At 42.6% G+C, this 26,761-nt stretch overlaps 1 protein-coding gene across 2 annotated transcripts in view; it reads right to left on the bottom strand.

Moving 5' to 3' along the window:
• mctp2b (multiple C2 domains, transmembrane 2b) overlaps positions 1-26,761 on the bottom strand; it is a 161,112-nt gene that overhangs the window by 120,414 nt on the left and 13,937 nt on the right. For both annotated transcript variants that reach the window (XM_041869467.2, XM_041869468.2), the window contains exon 2: positions 5,350-6,076. In XM_041869467.2, coding sequence (XP_041725401.1) covers positions 5,350-6,063 — 714 coding nt within the window. In that variant the 5' untranslated portion in view covers positions 6,064-6,076. The remainder of the gene's footprint in view (positions 1-5,349; positions 6,077-26,761) is intronic.

The raw sequence follows: 26,761 nt of genomic DNA, 5'->3' as shown, positions 1-26,761 counted from the left end.
ACTACTGCTGCAGTACTGTAATAATAAAACAAACTACTGCTGCAGTACTGTAATAATAAAACAAACTACTGCTGCAGTACTGTAATAATAAAACAAACTACTGCTGCAGTACTGTAATAATAAAACAAACTACTGCTGCAGTACTGTAATAATAAAACAAACTACTGCTGCAGTACTGTAATAATAAAACAAACTACTGCTGCAGTACTGTAATAATAAAACAAACTACTGCTGCAGTACTGTAATAATAAAACAAACTACTGCTGCAGTACTGTAATAATAAAACAAACTACTGCTGCAGTACTGTAATAATAAAACAAACTACTGCTGCAGTACTGTAATACTAAAACAAACTACTGCTGCAGTACTGTAATAATAAAACAAACTACTGCTGCAGTACTGTAATAATAAAACAAACTACTGCTGCAGTACTGTAATAATAAAACAAACTACTGCTGCAGTACTGTAATAATAAAACAAACTACTGCTGCAGTACTGTAATACTAAAACAAACTACTGCTGCAGTACTGTAATAATAAAACAAACTACTGCTGCAGTACTGTAATAATAAAACAAACTACTGCTGCAGTACTGTAATAATAAAACAAACTACTGCTGCAGTACTGTAATAATAAAACAAACTACTGCTGCAGTACTGTAATACTAAAACAAACTACTGCTGCAGTACTGTAATACTAAAACAAACTACTGCTGCAGTACTGTAATAATAAAACAAACTACTGCTGCAGTACTGTAATAATAAAACAAACTACTGCTGCAGTACTGTAATAATAAAACAAACTACTGCTGCAGTACTGTAATAATAAAACAAACTACTGCTGCAGTACTGTAATAATAAAACAAACTACTGCTGCAGTACTGTAATAATAAAACAAACTACTGCTGCAGTACTGTAATAATAAAACAAACTACTGCTGCAGTACTGTAATAATAAAACAAACTACTGCTGCAGTACTGTATTCTGACATTGCTCGTCCTAATATGTATTTGTGGTCCTCTGTAGCTCAGCTGGTAGAGCACGGCGCTTGTAACGCCAAGGTAGTGGGTTCGATCCCCGGGACCACCCATACACAAAAAAAATGTATGCACGCACGACTGTAAGTCGCTTTGGATAAAAGCGTCTGCTAAATGGCATATTATTATTATTATTTATTATTATTTATATATTTATTAATTCCATTATTTTACTTTTAGATTTGTGTGTATTGTTGTGAATTGTTAGATACTACTGCACTGTTGGAGCTAGGAACACAAGCATTTCACTACACCCGCAATAACATCTGCTACAAATGTGTTTGTGACCAATACAATTTTATTTAATTTTATTTGAAGACTAAAACATGTAATACTAACACTTTGCGATAATTTTTTTTAATGAAAAGCGTGTTACAAATGAAATGTATTCATGATGATGCTGATTATTACTACTACTACTACTATCCTGTTCCAAACACATCAGATGTATAGTTAATACCATACTGTGACACCAGCCAGGACACCAACTAACTAATGATTTACTGCTTTAAATATTGGGTTAGTGTTTTTGAACACTGGTTTAACCAAACAACCATTTGGGTGTGTATGTAAGATAACCTTGCAGATCTGTCCTGGGCTGGTGTAGATTTGGACTGTTTGTTTCTACCTCGGTCCCACCCAGAGGTCATCAGGGGTTTAGCTCTTAAAAACTCAAGGCTCCTAAATGGACGTCATCACCTTGAGTCCAACAGTCATTTTGACCATGTCTTTTCTTCCTCATGGCTTTACTAAGACCTGTCTGTGCCCTTGTGTTTTTTCTCACAACACCAGAACCATGTAACCTGGGTTCCAGATCTGTTTGTGCGATCATTCCGTTCTTCCAAACATGACAAGGAGTTGGAATGATCGCACAAACAGATCTGGGACCAGGCTAAGAAGCATGTGGTTATTTCAACAGATCTGGGACCAGGCTAAGAAGCATGTGGTTATTTCAACAGATCTGGGACCAGGCTAAGAAGCATGTGGTTATTTCAACAGATCTGGGACCAGGCTAAGAAGCATGTGGTTATTTCAACAGATCTGGGACCAGGCTAAGAAGCATGTGGTTATTTCAACAGATCTGGGACCAGGCTAAGAAGCATGTGGTTATTTCAACAGATCTGGGACCAGGCTAAGAAGCATGTGGTTATTTCAACAGATCTGGGACCAGGCTAAGAAGCATGTGGTTATTTCAACAGATCTGGGACCAGGCTAAAAAGATTGTGGTTATTTCAACAGATCTGGAACCAGGCTAAAAAGATTGTGGTTATTTCCTGATAATGCATCTGATGCTGTGCATTAATTATTCTGGAAAGGTTACCCTCCGGGTGGACAACATCAGCACGGTGTGGACTGGCAATTAAGAACAGCCTTTTACCCAGCCTCACCAAAACACCTGTCGGCATAAGTGAAAGACTCATGTCTGTCTCTCCATATCTCCCTAGCCAAGAGGTGCCCAAGCAACCACCAAGGTTTTGACGGAGCGGGTTCTTGAGCTGCAGTATGCTGATGACTGTTCTCTTGTGGCCCAGAAGACCTTCAGTCCGTCCTTGTAGCGGCTGTGAGGGTCTATAGCAGGATGGAACTGTCTATCAACACCACCAAGACAGAGGTGGTCTGCCAATGGAGATCCAGCCCTCCACCCACCATGCCTGTCTTCACCATTGAACACAAATCACTGGCAATAGTCCCGTCCTTCAAATACCTGGGCCGCATCCTCTCGGAGGATTGCAGCATCGACCTCGAAATTCAAAATAGGATCAAGCAAGCATCAGCTGCCTTCGGGAAACTCAGACGCATGGTCTTCCAAAACAGGGATCTCCACCTCCACACCAAAGTCTCCGTCTATCAAGTCGTCTGCATCACCACACGTCTTTACAGCTGTGAAGCCTGGGTCACTTAGTCACCACAAGAAGCAGCCATGCCTGCCCCTGTCAACACAGACTGAGACATACAACCATGCTGCCCCCACCAACACAGACTGAGACATACAACCATGCTTGTCATTTATCACCCTCCAGGTTCCCTTGGAGAGTTCATCAATGAGCTTGATGCCTTGATAAGTTCCTTTCCTGAGGATGGCTCACCCCTCACAGTTCTGGGTGACTTTAACCTCCCTACGTCTACCTTTGACTCATTTCTCTCTGCCTCCTTCTTTCCACTCCTCTCCTCTTTTGACCTCACCCTCTCACCGTCCCCCCCTACTCACAAGGCAGGCAATACGCTTGACCTCATCTTTACTAGATGCTGTTCTTCTACTAATCTCACTGCAACTCCCCTCCATGTTTCCGACCACTACTTTGTATCCTTTTCTCTCTCGCTCTCCTCCAACACTACTCACTCTGCCCCTACTCAGATGGTAATGCGCCGTGGCAACCTTCGCTCTCTCTCTCCCGCTACTCTCTCCTCTTCCATCCTATCATCTCTTCCCTCTGCTCAATCCTTCTCCCTCCAATCTCCTGATTCTGCCTCCTCAACCCTCCTCTCCTCCCTTTCTGCATCCTTTGACTCTCTATGTCCCCTATCCTCCCGGCCGGCTCGGTCCTCCCCTCCTGCTCCGTGGCTTGACGACTCATTGCGAGCTCACAGAACAGGGCTCCGGGCAGCCGAGCGGAAATGGAGGAAAACTAGACTCCCTGCGGACCTGGCATCTTTTCACTCCCTCCTCTCTACATTTTCTTCCTCTGTTTCTGCTGCTAAAGCCACTTTCTACCACTCTAAATTCCAAGCATCTGCCTCTAACCCTAGGAAGCTCTTTGCCACCTTCTCCTCCCTGCTGAATCCTCCTCCCCCCTCCTCCCTCTCTGTGGATGACTTCGTCAACCATTTTGAAAAGAAGGTTGACGACATCCGATCCTCGTTTGATAAGTCAAATGACACTGCTGGTCCTGCTCACACTACCCTACCCTATGCTTTGACTACTTTCTCCCCTCTCTCTCCAGATGAAATCTTGCGACTTGTGATGGCTGGCCGCCCAACAACCTGCCCGCTTGACCCTATTCCCTCCTCTCTTCTCCAGACCATCTCCGGTGACCTTCTCCCTTACCTCACCTCGCTCATCAACTCATCCTTGACCGCTGGATATGTCCCTTCCGTCTTCAAGAGAGCGAGAGTTGCACCCCTTCTCAAAAAACCTACACTCGATCCCTCCGATGTCAACAACTACAGACCAGTATCCCTTCTTTCTTTTCTCTCCAAAACTATTGAGCGTGCCGTCTTTAGCCAACTCTCTTGCTATCTCTCTCAGAATGACCTACTTGATCCAAACCAGTCAGGTTTCAAGACTGGTCATTCAACTGAGACTGCTCTTCTCTGTGTCATGGAGGCTCTCCGCACTGCTAAAGCTAACTCTCTCTCCTCTGCTCTTGTCCTTCTAGACCTGTCTGCTGCCTTTGATACTGTGAACCATCAGATCCTCCTCTCCACCCTCTCCGAGTTGGGCATCTCCGGTGCGGCTCACTCTTGGATTGCGTCCTACCTGACCGGTCGCTCCTACCAAGTGGCGTGGCGAGAATCTGTCTCCGCACCACATGCTCTCACCACTGGTGTCCCCCAGGGCTCAGTTCTAGGCCCTCTCCTATTCTCGCTATACACCAAGTCACTTGGCTCTGTCACATCCTCACATGGCCTCTCCTATCATTGCTACGCAGACGACACACAAGAAAACCAGACGGGACAATTTTTGTTTTGTTTTTAAATTTAAGGATAGCCAGGGGCACACTCCAACACTTAAATGAAGCATTTGTGTTTAGTGAGTTTGCCAGATCAGAGACAGTAGGGATGACCAGGGATGTTCTCTTAATAAGTGGGTGAATTTGACTATTTTCCTTTCCTGCTAAGCTTTTAAAATGTTACTTTTAGGTGTCAGGGAAAATGTAGGAGTAAAAAGTACATACTTTTCTTTAGTAGTGAAGTAAAATAAAAAGTAGTCAAAAATATAAATAGTTAAGTACAGTTACCCCAAAAAACGACTTAAGTACTTTAAAGTAATTTTACTGAAGTACTTTCCACCACTGCTCTGAGTACACAGACGCAGGTCCTGTAATCCTACAGCAGGACGACAACAATGTCCAGTGGGGTTCTTTCCGGAAAGAAACTGGCCTCCTATCAGAAACACTGCAGGGCTAAATCATATTTAACAATCTACATTTAATAAACCTGACTATCTGATTCCATGTAATATTATAGTGAAACCAAGTGCAATTAAGACGGACTAAAATCAAGAAATGGTCATGAGGAACAAATATCAAAGTAAGTATTATTTAATAACTTTGTAAAATGAATTAAATCAGACCATAGTAAAACTGTGTTTACCTGAGTCATGTCCTCTGATATCTCCACTGAGGGGATCTCTCTGCCGTGCAGGCCAGTGGTAGTGTGTTCACTAGAGTGTCCCACTGAGGGGATCTCTCTGCCGTGCAGGCCAGTGGTAGTGTGTTCACTAGAGTGTCCCGGCTGGTCCTGCAGCTCCAGGTCCCCTGTCCCTGACCCCCCTACAGCAGAAGCAGCTCTCTGTGCCTGGCTCTCCTCTGGTAGGTTCTCCTCCTCATAACAACTAGCACTGGGTCCACTACACACTGACTCCTGGGACGTCCAGTCAGCCTGGTCGACCGGAGCACTCAGTCTGTTTAGAACAGCGTCATTCACAGCACTCCCAGCCGTGTTAACAGTGTGAGAGATAGCACCTCCTCCATGCCTTCTGTCTCCAACAGTCTTACTGGTGGGTGTGTTGGGGCTGCTGTAGGTCTGGTAGTCCTGCTGAGCCAGGGAGGAGGTGGGGGTGATGTCTGGGACAGAGGAACTCATCCTGTGGTTTAAGACATGTTCTGGACACACTTCAGTCTTACTGGCGCTCTTCCTGCCCCGCCGGAGGCTAGAGAGGAGGGGCCGGGCGCGCTGCCGCAGGTGGGACAACACACCTGACTTCTTAGAAGGGGAGTCCATGGTGATGAGCAGGAAGAGGAGGAAGAGGAGGACGAGGAGGAGAGGGTGTAGATAGTGCTCTGAGGTCTTTCTAGGGTTGAACATCCATCACTGAAAGCTGTGAAATAGAGAGACAGAAAGATGGGATTAGAGTGAATCCAAACTGTGAACTGTATGTCAGTCATCATTACCACAATCACATTTTCACTGGTTAGTAGCTAACTAAGAAAACTATCTACCGACTAAGGCTGAGGAGCATAGAAGCACTGGATTATTAGATTAAAATACATCAAGGTAATGTTTTACATAAGATCTAGTTCCATGACTGCATTCACCATCAGATGAGGGTGTTCAGTAGACTAAACCTAACAGATTGTACTGGCTGTCTTCCTGTGACATCACAGCAGTCTGGCCCCTGGATATTCTTCCTTCCTTTCACATGTAAACTATATGTGTGTAATCATCCCATTACTGACAGCAGTCCCAATAGTTCCCTATTATAGTAGTCAAACTACAAAGACAAAGTACAATAGCTGAATCAGTTGATAAGAGCACAACTCAGTATGCTGCTAACGTCTACCTCTAGTCTGATACCACTGCTAACCCCTGCCTCTAGTCTGATATCACTGCTGTATGCTGCTAACGTCTACCTCTAGTCTGATACCACTGCTAACCCCTGCCTCTAGTCTGATATCACTGCTAACGTCTATCTCTGGTCTGATATCACTGCTGTATGCTGCTAACGTCTACCTCTAGTCTGATACCACTGCTAACCCCTGCCTCTAGTCTGATATCACTGCTGTATGCTGCTAATGTCTACCTCTAGTCTGATACCACTGCTAACCCCTGCCTCTAGTCTGATATCACTGCTGTATGCTGCTAACGTCTACCTCTAGTCTGATACCACTGCTGTATGCTGCTAACGTCTACCTCTAGTCTGATACCACTGCTAACCCCTGCCTCTAGTCTGATACCACTGCTGTATGCTGCTAACCTCTGCCTCTAGTCTGATATCACTGCTGTATGCTGCTAACCTCTACCTCTAGTCTGATATCACTGCTAACCTCTGCCTCTAGTCTGATATCACTGCTGTATGCTGCTAACCTCTACCTCTAGTCTGATATTGATGTATATTCTTTAATAAATTAGAAGATAGAACTGGGTTAATCACGAACATTGTGTTAGAATTGTTTGTTACTGGGCTAGGAATTTTATTGGGGCATTTCACTGTGTGTGTGGGGGAGTAAAGGAAAACTGCCCTAGGGTCAAAGTGCTTGCTCTTACTTCAATCCATGGCTGCCTTTTGTCTCTCTCTTCAAACACAGTGAAGGGAGCGGCACCAGGGTTGAATAGAGTTTGGGCTAGACCTTTGTCTCCTTGGTATCTCCTTGATTGATTACAGCTTGAGGGGATGAGGTACAGGGGAGCGGGTGATTGGTTGGAGTAATAGTTCAGCCGTCCTCAGGGACAAAGGAAGTGGGCGGAGCAATAAAAGAGCGGGAAAAATGAAGAGGACTATATAAGATGGAGAAAGACCTTAAGGTGTGCTCCTCTGCAGACGAGTATCGGCTTTGTTGGAAACTTTAATAAAGTCATTTCTTGGTGCAACAAAAACTCTGTAAGACCTTATTTGTAATAAAGTATGGTGGTTATTTTCCACAACAATATCACTGCTGTATGCTGCTAACCTCTACCTCTAGTCTGATATCACTGCTAACCTCTACCTCTAGTCTGATATCACTGCTGTATGCTGCTAACCTCTACCTCTAGTCTGATATCACTGCTGTATGCTGCTAACCTCTACCTCTAGTCTGATATCACTGATAACCTCTAGTCTGATATCACTGCTAACCTCTACCTCTAGTCTGATATCACTGCTGTATGCTGCTAACCTCTACCTCTAGTCTGATATCACTGATAACCTCTAGTCTGATATCACTGCTGTATGCTGCTAACCTCTACCTCTAGTCTGATATCACTGCTGTATGCTGCTAACCTCTACCTCTAGTCTGATATCACTGATAACCTCTAGTCTGATATCACTGCTAACCTCTACCTCTAGTCTGATATCACTGCTGTATGCTGCTAACCTCTGCCTCTAGTCTGATATCACTGCTCTATGCTGCTAACCTCTGCCTCTAGTCTGATATCACTGCTGTATGCTGCTAACGTCTACCTCTAGTCTGATACCACTATTAACCTCTGCCTCTAGTCTGATATCACTGCTGTATGCTGCTAACCTCTACCTCTAGTCTGATATCACTGCTGTATGCTGCTAACCTCTACCTCTAGTCTGATATCACTGATAACCTCTACCTCTAGTCTGATATCACTGCTAACCTCTACCTCTAGTCTGATATCACTGCTGTATGCTGCTAACCTCTACCTCTAGTCTGATATCACTGCTGTATGCTGCTAACCTCTACATCTAGTCTGATATCACTGCTAACCTCTACCTCTAGTCTGATATCACTGCTGTATGCTGCTAACCTCTACCTCTAGTCTGATATCACTGCTGTATGCTGCTAACCTCTACCTCTAGTCTGATATCACTGCTAACCTCTGCCTCTAGTCTGATATCACTGCTGTATGCTGCTAACCTCAACCTCTAGTCTGATATCACTGCTAACCTCTACCTCTAGTCTGATATCACTGCTGTATGCAGCTAACCTCTGCCTCTAGTCTGATATCACTGCTCTATGCTGCTAACCTCTGCCTCTAGTCTGATATCACTGCTGTATGCTGCTAACCTCTACCTCTAGTCTGATATCACTGCTGTATGCTGCTAACCTCTACCTCTAGTCTGATATCACTGCTAACCTCTACCTCTAGTCTGATATCACTGCTAACCTCTACCTCTAGTCTGATATCACTGCTGTATGCTGCTAACCTCTGCCTCTAGTCTGATATCACTGCTCTATGCTGCTAACCTCTGCCTCTAGTCTGATATCACTGCTGTATGCTGCTAACCTCTGCCTCTAGTCTGATATCACTGCTCTATGCTGCTAACCTCTGCCTCTAGTCTGATATCACTGCTGTATGCTGCTAACCTCTACCTCTAGTCTGATATCACTGCTGTATGCTGCTAACGTCTACCTCTAGTCTGATACCACTGCTAACCTCTGCCTCTAGTCTGATATCACTGCTGTACGCTGCTAACCTCTACCTCTAGTCTGATATCACTGCTGTATGCTGATAACCTCTACCTCTAGTCTGATATCACTGCTAACCTCTACCTCTAGTCTGATATCACTGCTGTATGATGCTAACCTCTACCTCTAGTCTGATATCACTGCTAACCTCTACCTCTAGTCTGATATCACTGCTGTACGCTGCTAACCTCTACCTCTAGTCTGATATCACTGCTGTATGCTGATAACCTCTACCTCTAGTCTGATATCACTGCTAACCTCTACCTCTAGTCTGATATCACTGCTGTATGCTGCTAACCTCTACATCTAGTCTGATATCACTGCTAAACTCTACCTCTAGTCTGATATCACTGCTGTATGCTGCTAACCTCTACCTCTAGTCTGATATCACTGCTAACCTCTACCTCTAGTCTGATATCACTGCTAACCTCTACCTCTAGTCTGATATCACTGCTGTATGCTGCTAACCTCTACCTCTAGTCTGATATCACTGCTGTATGCTGCTAACCTCTACCTCTAGTCTGATATCACTGCTAAACTCTACCTCTAGTCTGATATCACTGCTGTATGCTGCTAACCTCTGCCTCTAGTCTGATATCACTGCTCTATGCTGCTAACCTCTGCCTCTAGTCTGATATCACTGCTGTATGCTGCTAACCTCTACCTCTAGTCAGATATCACTGCTGTATGCTGCTAACCTCTACCTCTAGTCTGATATCACTGCTAACCTCTACCTCTAGTCTGATATCACTGCTAACCTCTACCTCTAGTCTGATATCACTGCTGTATGCTGCTAACCTCTGCCTCTAGTCTGATATCACTGCTCTATGCTGCTAACCTCTGCCTCTAGTCTGATATCACTGCTGTATGCTGCTAACCTCTGCCTCTAGTCTGATATCACTGCTCTATGCTGCTAACCTCTGCCTCTAGTCTGATATCACTGCTGTATGCTGCTAACCTCTACCTCTAGTCTGATATCACTGCTGTATGCTGCTAACGTCTACCTCTAGTCTGATACCACTGCTAACCTCTGCCTCTAGTCTGATATCACTGCTGTATGCTGCTAACCTCTGCCTCTAGTCTGATATCACTGCTGTATGCTGCTAACCTCTACCTCTAGTCTGATATCACTGCTAACCTCTACCTCTAGTCTGATATCAATGCTGTATGCTGCTAACCTCTACCTCTAGTCTGATATCACTGCTAACCTCTACCTCTAGTCTGATATCACTGCTGTACGCTGCTAACCTCTGCCTCTAGTCTGATATCACTGCTCTATGCTGCTAACCTCTGCCTCTAGTCTGATATCACTGCTGTATGCTGCTAACCTCTACCTCTAGTCTGATATCACTGCTGTATGCTGCTAACGTCTACCTCTAGTCTGATACCACTGCTAACCTCTGCCTCTAGTCTGATATCACTGCTGTATGCTGCTAACCTCTGCCTCTAGTCTGATATCACTGCTGTATGCTGCTAACCTCTACCTCTAGTCTGAAATCACTGCTAACCTCTACCTCTAGTCTGATATCACTGCTGTATGATGCTAACCTCTACCTCTAGTCTGATATCACTGCTGTATGCTGCTAACCTCTACCTCTAGTCTGATATCACTGCTGTATGCTGATAACCTCTACCTCTAGTCTGATATCACTGCTAACCTCTACCTCTAGTCTGATATCACTGCTGTATGCTGCTAACCTCTACCTCTAGTCTGATATCACTGCTAACCTCTACCTCTAGTCTGATATCACTGCTGTATGCTGCTAACCTCTACCTCTAGTCTGATATCACTGCTGTATGCTGCTAACCTCTACCTCTAGTCTGATATAACTGCTGTATGCTGCTAACCTCTACCTCTAGTCTGATATCACTGCTGTATGCTGCTAACCTCTACCTCTAGTCTGATATCACTGCTAACCTCTACCTCTAGTCTGATATCACTGCTGTATGCTGCTAACCTCTACCTCTAGTCTGATATCACTGATAACCTCTACCTCTAGTCTGATATCACTGCTAACCTCTACCTCTAGTCTGATATCACTGCTGTATGCTCATAACCTCTACCTTTAGTCTGATATCACTGCTGTATGCTCATAACCTCTACCTCTAGTCTGATATCACTGCTGTATGCTGCTAACCTCTACCTCTAGTCTGATATCACTGCTGTATGCTGCTAACCTCTCCCTCTAGTTTGATATCCCTGCTGTATGCTGCTAACCTCTACCTCTAGTCTGATATCCCTGCTAACCTCTACCTCTAGTCTGATATCACTGCTGTATGCTGCTAACCTCTACCTCTAGTCTGATATCACTGCTGTATGCTGCTAACCTCTACCTCTAGTTTGATATCCCTGCTGTATGCTGCTAACCTCTACCTCTAGTCTGATATCCCTGCTAACCTCTACCTCTAGTCTGATATCACTGCTGTATGCTGCTAACCTATACCTCTAGTCTGATATCCCTGCTGTATGCTGCTAACCTCTACCTCTAGTCTGATATCACTGCTGTATGCTGCTAACCTCTACCTCTAGTCTGATATCACTGCTGTATGCTGCTATCCTCTACCTCTAGTCTGATATCCCTGCTGTATGCTGCTAACCTCTATGTCTAGTCTGATATCACTGCTGTATGCTGCTAACCTCTACCTCTAGTCTGATATCCCTGCTGTATGCTGCTAACCTCTACCTCTAGTCTGATATCACTGCTGTATGCTGCTAACCTCTACCTCTAGTCTGATATCACTGATAACCTCTACCTCTAGTCTGATATCACTGCTGTATGCTGCTCACCTCTACCTCTAGTCTGATATCCCTGCTGTATGCTGCTAACCTCTACCTCTAGTCTGATATCACTGCTGTATGCTGCTAACCTCTACCTCTAGTCTGATATCACTGCTAACCTCTACCTCTAGTCTGATATCACTGCTGTATGCTACTAACCTCTACCTCTAGTCTGATATCCCTGCTGTATGCTGCTAACCTCTACCTCTAGTCTGATATCACTGCTAACCTCTACCTCTAGTCTGATATCCCTGCTGTATGTTGCTAACCTCTACCTCTAGTCTGATATCCCTGCTGTATGCTGCTAACCTCTACCTCTAGTCTGATATCACTGCTGTATGCTGCTAACCTCTACCTCTAGTCTGATATCCCTGCTGTATGCTGCTAACCTCTACCTCTAGTCTGATATCCCTGCTGTATGCTGCTAACCTCTACCTCTAGTCTGATATCCCTGCTGTATGCTGCTAACCTCTACCTCTAGTCTGATATCACTGCTAACCTCTACCTCTAGTCTGATATCCCTGCTGTATGCTGCTAACCTTTACCTCTAGTCTGATATCACTGCTGTATGCTGCTAACCTCTACCTCTAGTCTGATATCCCTGCTGTATGCTGCTAACCTCTACCTCTAGTCTGATATCACTGCTGTATGCTGCTAACCTCTACCTTATGTCTGATATCCCTGCTGTAGCTGATATCCCTGCTGTATGCTGCTAACCTCTACCTCTAGTCTGATATCCCTGCTGTAGCTGATATCCCTGCCGAAGCTGATATCCCTGCCGAAGCTGATATCCCTGTATAGATATAGACCAAACTGCAACAGGAGGAGGAACGCTGAAACCCTAAAGCAATAATCACCTGATGTGGTGAGTTGCCAGGTTACAGAGAGGGTATAGGCTATGGCCATAACCACAGATAAGTGCATTCTCACTAAACCAATGCTAAAAATAACCTACAGTTCCCCCTTTTACCCTCAGAACAGCCTCAATTCGTCGGTGCATGCTGGCACCTACTACCGTACCCTGTTCGAAAGGTACTTAAATATTTTGTCTTGCCCATTCACCCTCTGAATAGCACACACACACACAATCCATGTCTCAATTGTCTCAAGGTTAAAAAATATTTATTTAACCTTAATTCATCAATCAAGTACAAGGGTGGAGTGAAAACCCACAGACACTCGGCCCTCCGTGGAATGAGTTTGACACGTGGTCTATGTCATGGAAAGAGGTGTTCCTAATGTTTGGTAAACTCAGTGTCTATATTCTTAATTTTAAAAACTAACTTCAAAACAGCTCTCAATTGTCTTGGGGTCAAAGTCATAGTTCATAAAGAGAATGTGTTATAAATGTGTTATGAATGTGTTAAAAAATGTGTTATGAACGTGTTAATAAAGGTGTTATGAATGTGTTAAAACATGTGTTAAATGTGTTACAGATGTGTTAATAAATGTGTTATGAATGTGTTAATGCTTTTTTATAAATGTGTTATGAACGTGTTAATAAATGTGTTATGAATGTGTTAAATGTGTTATGAATGTGTTAATGAATGTGTTAGTGTTAATAAATGTGATATGAAAGTGTTACTACTTGTAAATAAATGTGTTATAGATGTGTTAATAAATGTGTTACGAATGTGTTAATAATTGTTACGAATGTGTTAATAATTGTTACGAATGTGTTAATAAATGTGTTATGAATGTGTTAACGTGTTAATACATGTGCTATATGTTGTGTTAATGTGTTAATAAATGTGATATGAATGTGTTAATACATGTGCTATATGTTGTGTTAATGTGTTAATAAATGTGTTATGAATGCGTTAATGTGTTAATAAATCTGATATGAATGTGTTAAGATGTTGAGTTAAGTGTTAATAAATGTGTTGTGTTAATAAATGTCCTATGAATGTGTTATGAATGTGTTAGTGTTAATAAATGTGTTATGAATGTGTTAATAAATGTGTTATGAATGTGTTAAGATGTTGTGTTAAGTGTTAATAAATGTGTTGTGTTAATAAATGTGTTATGAATGGCTTAATAAATGTGTTACGAATGTGTTAATATGTTATGAATGTCAGTCAGCAGCAACATTCATATGGAAATGTCCTGAGAATTAAACTGAATAGGTTTTATGTGATTGGCAGCAATGCCAGAGGAGATGATGAATGTTGACATGCACTGACATGATGACATCTCAACACCAGACAGACTAGAGCAGAACTAGATCCTGCCACAAAGAGTAGAGCTTCTATGGAACAGAGAAACAGTATCGGCAGACTGTTTCCAATCATCAGAAAACCTTCTGTTTTAACTCTTTTTGAATTCATCCAATTAGAAAACACTTAGCAGAGAATAGAGCTTCCATCATAGAAACAAAATACTGTTCTTAACTTTTCCTGTTATTTTTAACGTAAAATAATGGGATTCATCATATTGGAAATGCTTAAATACAGTATGCATAAAGAACATATAAATACACAATCCATTCTCAAGTATTGAGTCCAAGAACATTTGAGTCTAGATCAAGTTTATGATAAGTCACTGGCTGAACTGAAGTGACACACCTCCTATGTTTACATGGCTGGGCCTCCTGGCACCTTGGCTCCAACCCGGAGGAATCTCCTGTGTTTACATGGCTGGGCCTCCTGGCACCTTGGCTCCAACCCTGAGGAATCTCCTGTGTTTACATGGCTTGGCCTCCTGGCACCTTGGCTCCAACCCTGAGGAATCTGCTGTGTCCTTGTGGACTGTGGAACACCTAGTCTAAGTCCCACATGGCACCCTATTCCCTATATAGTGCACTACTTTAGACCAGAGAATGGTACCCTATTCCCTATATAGTGCACTACTTTAGACCAGAGAATGGCACCCTATTCCCTATATAGTGCACTACTTTAGACCAGAGAATGGCACCCTATTCCCTATATAGTGCACTACTTTAGACCAGAGAATGGCACCCTATTCCCTATATAGCGCACTACTTTAGACCAGAGAATGGCACCCTATTCCCTATATAGTGCACTACTTTAGACCAGAGAATGGTACCCTATTCCCTATATAGTGCACTACTTTAGACCAGAGAATGGCACCCTATTCCCTATATAGTGCACTACTTTAGACCAGAGAATGGCACCCTATTCCCTATATAGTGCACTACTTTAGACCAGAGAATGGTACCCTATTCCCTATATAGTGCACTACTTTAGACCAGAGAATGGTACCCTATTCCCTATATAGTGCACTACTTTAGACCAGAGAATGGCACCCTATTCCCTATATAGTGCACTACTTTAGACCAGAGAATGGCACCCTATTCCCTATATAGTGCACTACTTTAGACCAGAGAATGGCACCCTATTCCCTATATAGAGCACTACTTTAGACCAGAGAATGACACCCTATTCCCTATATAGTGCACTACTTTAGACCAGAGAATGGCACCCTATTCCCTATATAGTGCACTACTTTAGACCAGAGAATGGCACCCTATTCCCTATATAGTGCACTACTTTAGACCAGAGAATGGTACCCTATTCCCTATATAGTGCACTACTTTAGACCAGAGAATGGCACCCTATTCCCTATATAGTGCACTACTTTAGACCAGAGAATTGCACCCTATTCCCTATATAGTGCACTACTTTAGACCAGAGAATGGTACCCTATTCCCTATATAGTGCACTACTTTAGACCAGAGAATGGCACCCTATTCCCTATATAGAGCACTACTTTAGACCAGAGAATGGCACCCTATTCCCTGTATAGTGCACTACTTTAGACCAGAGAATGGCACCCTATTCCCTGTATAGTGCACTACTTTAGACCAGAGAATGGCACCCTATTCCCTATATAGTGCACTACTTTAGACCAGAGAATGGCACCCTATTCCCTGTATAGTGCACTACTTTAGACCAGAGAATGGCACCCTATTCCCTGTATAGTGCACTACTTTAGACCAGAGAATGGCACCCTATTCCCTGTATAGTGCACTACTTTAGACCAGAGAATGGCACCCTATTCCCTGTATAGTGCACTACTTTAGACCAGAGAATGGCACCCTATTCCCTGTATAGTGCACTACTTTAGACCAGAGCCCATAGAGCTCTATAGAGGGAATAGGGTGCCATTTGGGAATCAGGCCTAGCCTGGATTAATGGTCTTCGTTCCATTTCACCAATTTTCCTCGCCTGGAATAGGTCCTGTGTAGCTCAGTTGGTAGAGCATGGCGCTTGCAACGCCAGGGTTGTGGGTTCGATTCCCACGGGGGCCCAGTATGGAAAGAAATGTATGCACTCACTAACTGTAAGTGGCTCTGGATATGAGCGTCTTCTATAAATGACTAAAATGTAAAATGAATAAGGGTCTTGGTTCCATTTCACCAATATTCCTCTACACTGGGAACCCAGTGAATAATACAGCCCAGGAACCTTGCTACTGTTGTTGGGTTGCATTCTGGTAGAACTCCTTTATGTGGAACCTCAACTACCTTTGACCCAGCCCAGAAGCTTCAGAAATATTTACCATGTATCAATATAGAAATGTCCAGCTCTTTGGGCCTTCCATTCAAATGGAACCATTGTTTCATGAACCGTGTCCGTCCAGCTGAATAATATTTGTTTATCAGAAGAGTTCAAGCGTGACAGAAGGGCAACTTAATGTGAAGTATTGCTCCTTTGTCTGGCCTGGTCCCAGATCTGTTTGTGTTATTACCAACTCCATTTCTCATTGTAAAGTCAAACATAACAATGTCATAAGGAGTGGCAAGAAAGCAGTAACAGACTGGCATCTAGGCTCCCTTTTAGAACAGAGGGACTGTTTCATAACTACCAATACGTAACATTTATATTAGCATCACAACAGTCCTGTGACAGGAAGACTTTTCCCAAGGGTGTTTGTACTTCGTTGCCTTGAACAGCAGCTTTCCTGGGATCATCTCAGAGCATTGTCACGTCATGTCTCTTCACCACACGATGGAGAAAAAAAGTCCTATTTTACAGCAGAATGAAATGAACAGTAAAATGACAGGTCTGCAGCCACACACAGCAGGCAGCAGGAACATAATCCACTGTAATCCCTGTAGAGTAGCGGGTCCAGGAAGAGAGCTGTACTGTAGTGTATTATAGAGAACAGCACCTGCCCACTGCACCCTGCTGCGGTTAGTCTCCAGAGAAAACAACCACTGGACATTAAGCCTCTTCCAGAGCCTCTGGGTTTATGATGCGTTCCAAATGGCACCCTAATCCCTACACTCTAGAACCTAAAAGGGTTATTCATCTGTCCCCATAGGAGAACCCTTTGAAGAACCCTTGTTGGTTCCAGGTAGAACCGTTTTGGGTTCCGTGTAGAACCCTTTCCACAAAGGGTTCTACCTGGAACCAAAAAGGGTTCTACCTGGAACCAAAAAGGGTTCTAACTGGAACCAAAAATGGTTCTACCTGGAACCAAAAAGGGTTCTACCTGGAACCAAAAAGGGTTCTACCTGGAACCAAAAAGGGTTCTGTCTGGAACCAAAAAGGGTTCTGTCTGGAACCAAAAAGGGTTCTGTCTGGAACCAAAAAGGGTTCTGTCTGGAACCAAAAAGGGTTCTAACTGGAACCAAAAATGGTTCTACCTGGAACCAAAAAGGGTTCTACCTGGAACCAAAAAGGGTTCTCCTAATAGGACAGATGAAGAACCCTTTTGGATCCCTTTTCTCTAAGAGTGTATATAATGCTGGAATGGAGTCAATGGAATGGCTTCAAACACATGGAAACCATGGAAACCATGTGTTTGATATATTTGAAAGCATTCTACTGATTCCGCTCTAGCCATTACCACGAGCCCGTCCTTCCCAATCACATGTATTTCTAAAGGCCTTTTTACATCAGCAGATATCACAGTGCTAAACTGAAACCCAGGCTAAAACCCCAAACAGGTGCCACCGACCGCCTGTGATTTAGTGCACTATAAAGGGAGTAGGGTGCCATTTGGGACTCAAAGGTATATTCTGTATTTACCTCCAGCAGCCTCTAGCCTCCAGCCTCCAGCCTCCAGCCTCCAGCCTCCAGCCCTCTGTCTCCTGACTCTGGTATCTCATTATGAGGTAGGGGTCAAATGTCCAGCCAGAAATCACACATATGATTGGCCTGATCATGAGACGATGCATGCTAGTGGATCATAATGACAGCAGGTCCAGATATACCTAATACTCTACTAGTGGATCATAATGACAGCAGGTCCAGATATACCTAATACTCTACTAGTGGATCATAATGACAGCAGGTCCAGACATACCTAATACTCTACTAGTGGATCATAATGACAGCAGGTCCAGACATACCTAATACTCTACTAGTGGATCATAATGACAGCAGGTCCAGACATACCTAATACTCTACTAGTGGATCATAATGACAGCAGGTCCAGACATACCTAATACTCTACTAGTGGATCATAATGACAGCAGGTCCAGATATACCTAATACTCTACTAGTGGATCATAATGACAGCAGGTCCAGACCTACCTAATACTCTACTAGTGGATCATAATGACAGCAGGTCCAGACATACCTAATACTCTACTAGTGGATCATAATGACAGCAGGTCCAGACATACCTAATACTCTACTAGTGGATCATAATGACAGCAGGTCCAGACCTACCTAATACTCTACTAGTGGATCATAATGACAGCAGGTCCAGATATACCTAATACTCTACTAGTGGATCATAATGACAGCAGGTCCAGACATACCTAATACTCTACTAGTGGATCATAATGACAGCAGGTCCAGACATACCTAATACTCTACTAGTGGATCATAATGACAGCAGGTCCAGACATACCTAATACTCTACTAGTGGATCATAATGACAGCAGGTCCAGATATACCTAATACTCTACTAGTGGATCATAATGACAGCAGGTCCAGACATACCTAATACTCTACTAGTGGATCATAATGACAGCAGGTCCAGACATACCTAATACTCTACTAGTGGATCATAATGACAGCAGGTCCAGACATACCTAATACTCTACTAGTGGATCATAATGACAGCAGGTCCAGACATACCTAATACTCTACTAGTGGATCATAATGACAGCAGGTCCAGACATACCTAATACTCTACTAGTGGATCATAATGACAGCAGGTCCAGACATACCTAATACTCTACTAGTGGATCATAATGACAGCAGGTCCAGATATACCTAATACTCTACTAGTGGATCATAATGACAGCAGGTCCAGACATACCTAATACTCTACTAGTGGATCATAATGACAGCAGGTCCAGACATACCTAATACTCTACTAGTGGATCATAATGACAGCAGGTCCAGACATACCTAATACTCTACTAGTGGATCATAATGACAGCAGGTCCAGACATACCTAATACTCTACTAGTGGATCATAATGACAGCAGGAAAAGATATACCTAATACTCTACTAGTGGATCATAATGACAGCAGGTCCAGATATACCTAATACTCTACTAGTGGATCATAATGACAGCAGGTCCAGACATACCTAATACTCTACTAGTGGATCATAATGACAGCAGGTCCAGACATACCTAATACTCTACTAGTGGATCATAATGACAGCAGGTCCAGACATACCTAATACTCTACTAGTGGATCATAATGACAGCAGGTCCAGACATACCTAATACTCTACTAGTGGATCATAATGACAGCAGGTCCAGATATACCTAATACTCTACTAGTGGATCATAATGACAGCAGGTCCAGATATACCTAATACTCTACTAGTGGATCATAATGACAGCAGGTCCAGACATACCTAATACTCTACTAGTGGATCATAATGACAGCAGGTCCAGACATACCTAATACTCTACTAGTGGATCATAATGACAGCAGGTCCAGATATACCTAATACTTTACTAGTGGATCATAATGACAGCAGGTCCAGACATACCTAATACTCTACTAGTGGATCATAATGACAGCAGGTCCAGATATACCTAATACTCTACTAGTGGATCATAATGACAGCAGGTCCAGACATACCTAATACTCTACTAGTGGATCATAATGACAGCAGGTCCAGACATACCTAATACTCTACTAGTGGATCATAATGACAGCAGGTCCAGATATACCTAATACTCTACTAGTGGATCATAATGACAGCAGGTCCAGACATACCTAATACTCTACTAGTGGATCATAATGACAGCAGGTCCAGATATACCTAATACTCTACTAGTGGATCATAATGACAGCAGGTCCAGATATACCTAATACTCTACTAGTGGATCATAATGACAGCAGGTCCAGACATACCTAATACTCTACTAGTGGATCATAATGACAGCAGGTCCAGATATACCTAATACTCTACTAGTGGATCATAATGACAGCAGGTCCAGATATACCTAATACTCTACTAGTGGATCATAATGACAGCAGGTCCAGATATACCTAATACTCTACTAGTGGATCATAATGACAGCAGGTCCAGACATACCTAATACTCTACTAGTGGATCATAATGACAGCAGGTCCAGATATACCTAATACTCTACTAGTGGATCATAATGACAGCAGGTCCAGATATACCTAATACTCTACTAGTGGATCATAATGACAGCAGGTCCAGATATACCTAATACTCTACTAGTGGATCATAATGACAGCAGGTCCAGATATACCTAATACTCTACTAGTGGATCATAATGACAGCAGGTCCAGATATACCTAATACTCTACTAGTGGATCATAATGACAGCAGGTCCAGACATACCTAATACTCTACTAGTGGATCATAATGACAGCAGGTCCAGATATACCTAATACTCTACTAGTGGATCATAATGACAGCAGGTCCAGACATACCTAATACTCTACTAGTGGATCATAATGACAGCAGGTCCAGATATACCTAATACTCTGCTAGTGGATCATAATGACAGCAGGTCCAGACATACCTAATACTCTACTAGTGGATCATAATGACAGCAGGTCCAGATATACCTAATACTCTACTAGTGGATCATAATGACAGCAGGTCCAGACCTACCTAATACTCTACTAGTGGATCATAATGACAGCAGGTCCAGACCTACCTAATACTCTACTAGTGGATCATAATGACAGCAGGTCCAGATATACCTAATACTCTACTAGTGGATCATAATGACAGCAGGTCCAGACATACCTAATACTCTACTAGTGGATCATAATGACAGCAGGTCCAGACATACCTAATACTCTACTAGTGGATCATAATGACAGCAGGTCCAGACATACCTAATACTATACTAGTGGATCATAATGACAGCAGGTCCAGATATACCTAATACTCTACTAGTGGATCATAATGACAGCAGGTCCAGACATACCTAATACTCTACTAGTGGATCATAATGACAGCAGGTCCAGATATACCTAATACTCTACTAGTGGATCATAATGACAGCAGGTCCAGACATACCTAATACTCTACTAGTGGATCATAATGACAGCAGGTCCAGATATACCTAATACTCTACTAGTGGATCATAATGACAGCAGGTCCAGATATACCTAATACTCTACTAGTGGATCATAATGACAGCAGGTCCAGACATACCTAATACTCTACTAGTGGATCATAATGACAGCAGGTCCAGATATACCTAATACTCTACTAGTGGATCATAATGACAGCAGGTCCAGACATACCTAATACTCTACTAGTGGATCATAATGACAGCAGGTCCAGACATACCTAATACTCTACTAGTGGATCATAATGACAGCAGGTATTTTTTTTATCTTAATCTCGTATTTTCTTTATTGTCACTTCTGTTTGGAAGAAATCAGTGAACTGTTAATCCAGGATGCAGGGCGAGGGCTCCGTAGTCTGACCCAGATGAGGGGATTAGAGGAAGAGGAATAAAATGTTCACAGAAACATAGAATAAAAGAGTGTGATGGATGGAGGGGAGGATGACGTTCGGGAGAGAGAGAGAGGAGGAGAGGAGAGAGGAGGAGAGGAGAGAGGAGGAGAGGAGAGGGGGATGAGGAGAGAGAGAGAGAGAGGAGGAGAGGAGAGAGGAGGAGAGGAGAGAGGAGGAGAGGACAGGAGAGAGGAGGAGAGGAGAGAGGAGGAGAGGAGAGGAGAGGAGGGGAGGATGACGTTCGGGAGAGAGAGAGGAGGAGAGGAGAGGAGAGAGGAGGAGAGGAGAGAGGAGGAGAGGAGAGGAGAGAGGAGGAGAGGAGAGGACGATGACGTTCGGGAGAGAGAGAGAGGAGGAGAGGAGAGGAGAGGAGGAGAGGAGAGAGGAGGAGAGGAGAGGAGGATGACGTTGGGGAGAGAGAGAGAGGAGGAGAGGAGAGGAGGATGACGTTGGGGAGAGAGAGAGAGGAGGAGAGGAGAGGAGGATGACGTTCGGGAGAGAGAGAGAGGAGGAGAGGAGAGGAGGAGGAGGAGAGGAGAGAGGAGGAGAGGAGAGGAGGATGACGTTGGGGAGAGAGAGAGAGGAGGAGAGGAGAGGAGGATGACGTTGGGGAGAGAGAGAGAGGAGGAGAGGAGAGGAGGATGACGTTCGGGAGAGAGAGAGAGGAGGAGAGGAGGATGACGTTGGGGAGAGAGAGAGAGGAGGAGAGGAGAGGAGGATGACGTTTGAGAGAGAGAGAGAGGAGGAGAGGAGAGGAGGATGACGTTCGAGAGAGAGAGAGAGGAGGAGAGGAGAGGAGGATGACATTCGAGAGAGAGAGAGAGGAGGAGAGGAGAGGAGGATGACGTTCGGGAGAGAGAGAGAGGAGGAGAGGAGACGCGTTATGTAAATTGGGACTGACAGGAGGCTAGGGAAGGTGGGACTGACTGTGACCTCTATCCTGATCTGCATCCCAAATGGCACCCTATTCCCTATATAGCGCACTACTTCTGATCAGGGCTTATAGGGGTATGGTCAAAAGTAGTCACTGTCCTGGGAATATGGTGTACTTTGGGACACCTGCCTGTTCTGCTGTCAGAGAACAGAGAAGTCAGTCAACTCTAGACTGGTAATAACAGCATCATAGCATTAAACAGGGCCTTATTAACAGGAAGTTACAGCATCATACCATCCAACAGGGCCTTATTAACAGGAAGTTACAGCATCATACCATCCAACAGGGCCTTATTAACAGGAAGTTACAGCATCATACCATTAAACATTTACATTTTAGTCATTTAGCAGACGCTCTTATCCAGAGCGACTTACAGGAGCAATTAGGGTTAAGTGCCTTGCTTAAGGGCACAGACAGATTTTTCACCTAGTCGGCTCGGGGATTAGAACCAGCGACCTTTCAGTTACTGGCACAATGCTCTTACCCACTAAGCTACCTGCCGCCCCAGGGCCTTATTAACAGGAAGTTACAGCATCATACCATTAAACAGGGCCTTATTAAAAGGAAGTTACAACATCCTCATCTCCACCTGCAGTATAGTTGGAAGGATCAATTCAATTCTGTTATATTTAGATTTGTTTGGAGGAATGAAACGCAGTATATTCGGAAATCTCAATTAACGACAGACTATGATCGTGGAGGTTTACAGGCTATTGATTTTGAGTCGTTACATTTAGAATTAAATGGTTGAAATCCTGTCTGTCTAATCCTACCTCTACGTGGTATCACATCCCTAACAGTCTGTTTAATCAACTTGGTGGACTTGAATTCCTAATGAAATGTGATTTGGACCCTCCAAAATTACCTGTGAAATTGTCTAAAGTTTCCCCCCTTAAAACATTGATTTGGAATAATAGAGTTATTAAAATGAATAGGAAATCCCTTTCCAAAGGCCTTTGGTTTGACCCAAAGGGGGGTATCAGTTTTGTATGTGATTTGTTAGACAACACTGGGGAGTTTCATTGGTAAATTTCAGGTAAATATTACTCAGAGAGAATATATGAAGGTTTGCAAAGCAATTCCACTTCCTTTCCTTGGACTTATTAAGAACACTGTTATATTATGAGGTTGTTCCCACTTTTCCAATTTGAAACATGTAAGACTTGAACCTTTTGGATACGATTGGCAGTTAATTGAGTAATATTTGGTGATTATAATTCAATATATTGCAATGGAAGTGACCAACCCGTGCTATGGTCAAAAGCGACTACCTTTTACCTTAATTGTCCATTTATCCCAAAATATTTTCTTCCATCTACCCTGTTAATGATTTCTTGCACAAAAGATTCAATTTTGACAAAACGCCTTGTGTTTTTTGTTCCTCTGATTCAGAATCTACAGAGCATTTATTTTTTCCTGCCGCCATTCTAGTAAACTATGGATTGAAATTCATGAATGGTAATGGTTGTGTATAAAATCTCCAGAATGACCTGTTTACCTTTGATGATGTTAAATGGCGTTATGCTAATCCTCGTAACTCCCATCAGAACTACCTGTTTACCTGTGATGATGTTAAATGGTGTTATGCTAATCCTCGTAACTCCCATCAGAACTATTCTATTAACAGTATTATTCTCTTGGACACATTTTATATTCACAAATGGAAATGGGGCGGAGAAATTCCTTATTTTGTAGTTCTTTTTAAATTGAACTGTTAGAATTTTTTCAATCCCTCAAACTTGTGAAACTTAAAAAGTTGGACAAATTATTAGAAGTCATGACTCTGAATGTCTGTTAATGTTTCATTGCTTTTTCACATATAAACTATGTCCTGAATTATTGGCGTTTTATTATTTTATTTTTTTCATTGTATTCACAGGAATGTCCCTGTATTGATGTGTAATATTGTTATTATTGTTGCAATAAAAATAATATATATATATATATATATATATATATATATATATATATATATATATATATATATATATATCAACCAAAAAACAATAAAAAATCTAAAAAATTTGAAAATGTAAAAAGTATCGTAGGAAGGAGCAAGTGACCTATGCAATGTAAATAGATGTCTTAACAATGCCAACACTGATCAATAAAATGGATGTCCATGGAAATTAAATTAACAATATTTACCTTCATAAATACTACATTTCTATACAGATTGACAGATTTTACGCTACTAGCGTGATCGCAGATCTTATGAATGTGGCCAGAAATATCGCTAAATATTTGATAGCCTTTAATAATCATAATGACTAACTGAGAGCAGTATTCAGTTCAGTCATGAAGCTAACTGACAGCAGTATTCAGTTCAGTCATAAAGCTAACTGACAGCAGTATTCAGTTCAGTCATTAAGCTAACTGACAGCAGTATTCAGTTGAGTCATTAAGCTAACTGACAGCAGTATTCAGTTCAGTCATAAAGCTAACTGACAGCAGTATTCAGTTCAGTCATTAAGCTAACTGACAGCAGTATTCAGTTCAGTCATAAAGCTAACTGACAGCAGTATTCAGTTCAGTCATAAAGCTAACTGACAGCAGTATTCAGTTGAGTCATTAAGCTAACTGACAGCAGTATTCAGTTCAGTCATAAAGCTAACTGACAGCAGTATTCAGTTGAGTCATTAAGCTAACTGACAGCAGTATTCAGTTGAGTCATTAAGTTAACTGACAGCAGTATTCAGTTCAGTCATTAAGCTAACTGACAGCAGTATTCAGTTCAGTCATAAAGCTAACTGACAGCAGTATTCAGTTGAGTCATTAAGCTAACTGACAGCAGTATTCAGTTCAGTCATAAAGCTAACTGACAGCAGTATTCAGTTGAGTCATTAAGCTAACTGACAGCAGTATTCAGTTGAGTCATTAAGGTAACTGACAGCAGTATTCAGTTCAGTCATTAAGCTAACTGACAGCAGTATTCAGTTCAGTCATAAAGCTAACTGACAGCGGTATTCAGTTGAGTCATTAAGCTAACTGACAGCAGTATTCAGTTCAGTCATAAAGCTAACTGACAGCAGTATTCAGTTGAGTCATTAAGCTAACTGACAGCAGTATTCAGTTCAGTCATAAAGCTAACTGACAGCAGTATTCAGTTGAGTCATTAAGCTAACTGACAGCAGTATTCAGTTGAGTCATAAAGCTAACTGACAGCAGTATTCAGTTCAGTCATTAAGCTAACTGACAGCAATATTCAGTTGAGTCATTAAGCTAACTGACAGCAGTATTCAGTTCAGTCATTAAGCTAACTGACAGCAGTATTCAGTTCAGCCATAAAGCTAACTGACAGCAGTATTCAGTTGAGTCATTAAGCTAACTGACAGCAGTATTCAGTTCAGTCATAAAGCTAACTGACAGCAGTATTCAGTTGAGTCATTAAGCTAACTGACAGCAGGATTCAGTTCAGTCATTAAGCTAACTGACAGCAGTATTCAGTTCAGTCATAAAGCTAACTGACAGCAGTATTCAGTTGAGTCATTAAGCTAACTGACAGCAGTATTCAGTTGAGTCATAAAGCTAACTGACAGCAGTATTCAGTTGAGTCATTAAGCTAACTGACAGCAGTATTCAGTTCAGTCATAAAGCTAACTGACAGCAGTATTCAGTTGAGTCATTAAGCTAACTGACAGCAGTATTCAGTTCAGTCATTAAGCTAACTGACAGCAGTATTCAGTTGAGTCATTAAGCTAACTGACAGCAGTATTCAGTTCAGTCATTAAGCTAACTGACAGCAGTATTCAGTTCAGTCATTAAGCTAACTGACAGCAGTATTCAGTTCAGTCATAAAGCTAACTGACAGCAGTATTCAGTTGAGTCATTAAGCTAACTGACAGCAGTATTCAGTTCAGTCATTAAGCTAACTGACAGCAGTATTCAGTTCAGTCATAAAGCTAACTGACAGCAGTATTCAGTTGAGTCATTAAGCTAACTGACAGCAGTATTCAGTTCAGTCATAAAGCTAACTGACAGCAGTATTCAGTTGAGTCATTAAGCTAACTGACAGCAGTATTCAGTTGAGTCATAAAGCTAACT

Source organism: Coregonus clupeaformis, unplaced genomic scaffold (assembly GCF_020615455.1).
Source record: "Coregonus clupeaformis isolate EN_2021a unplaced genomic scaffold, ASM2061545v1 scaf0050, whole genome shotgun sequence".
In the NCBI taxonomy this organism is placed as follows: domain Eukaryota; kingdom Metazoa; phylum Chordata; class Actinopteri; order Salmoniformes; family Salmonidae; genus Coregonus; species Coregonus clupeaformis.
The sequence above is the reverse complement of the archived record's forward strand: the minus strand, read 5'-3'. Positions and strand labels throughout refer to the sequence as shown.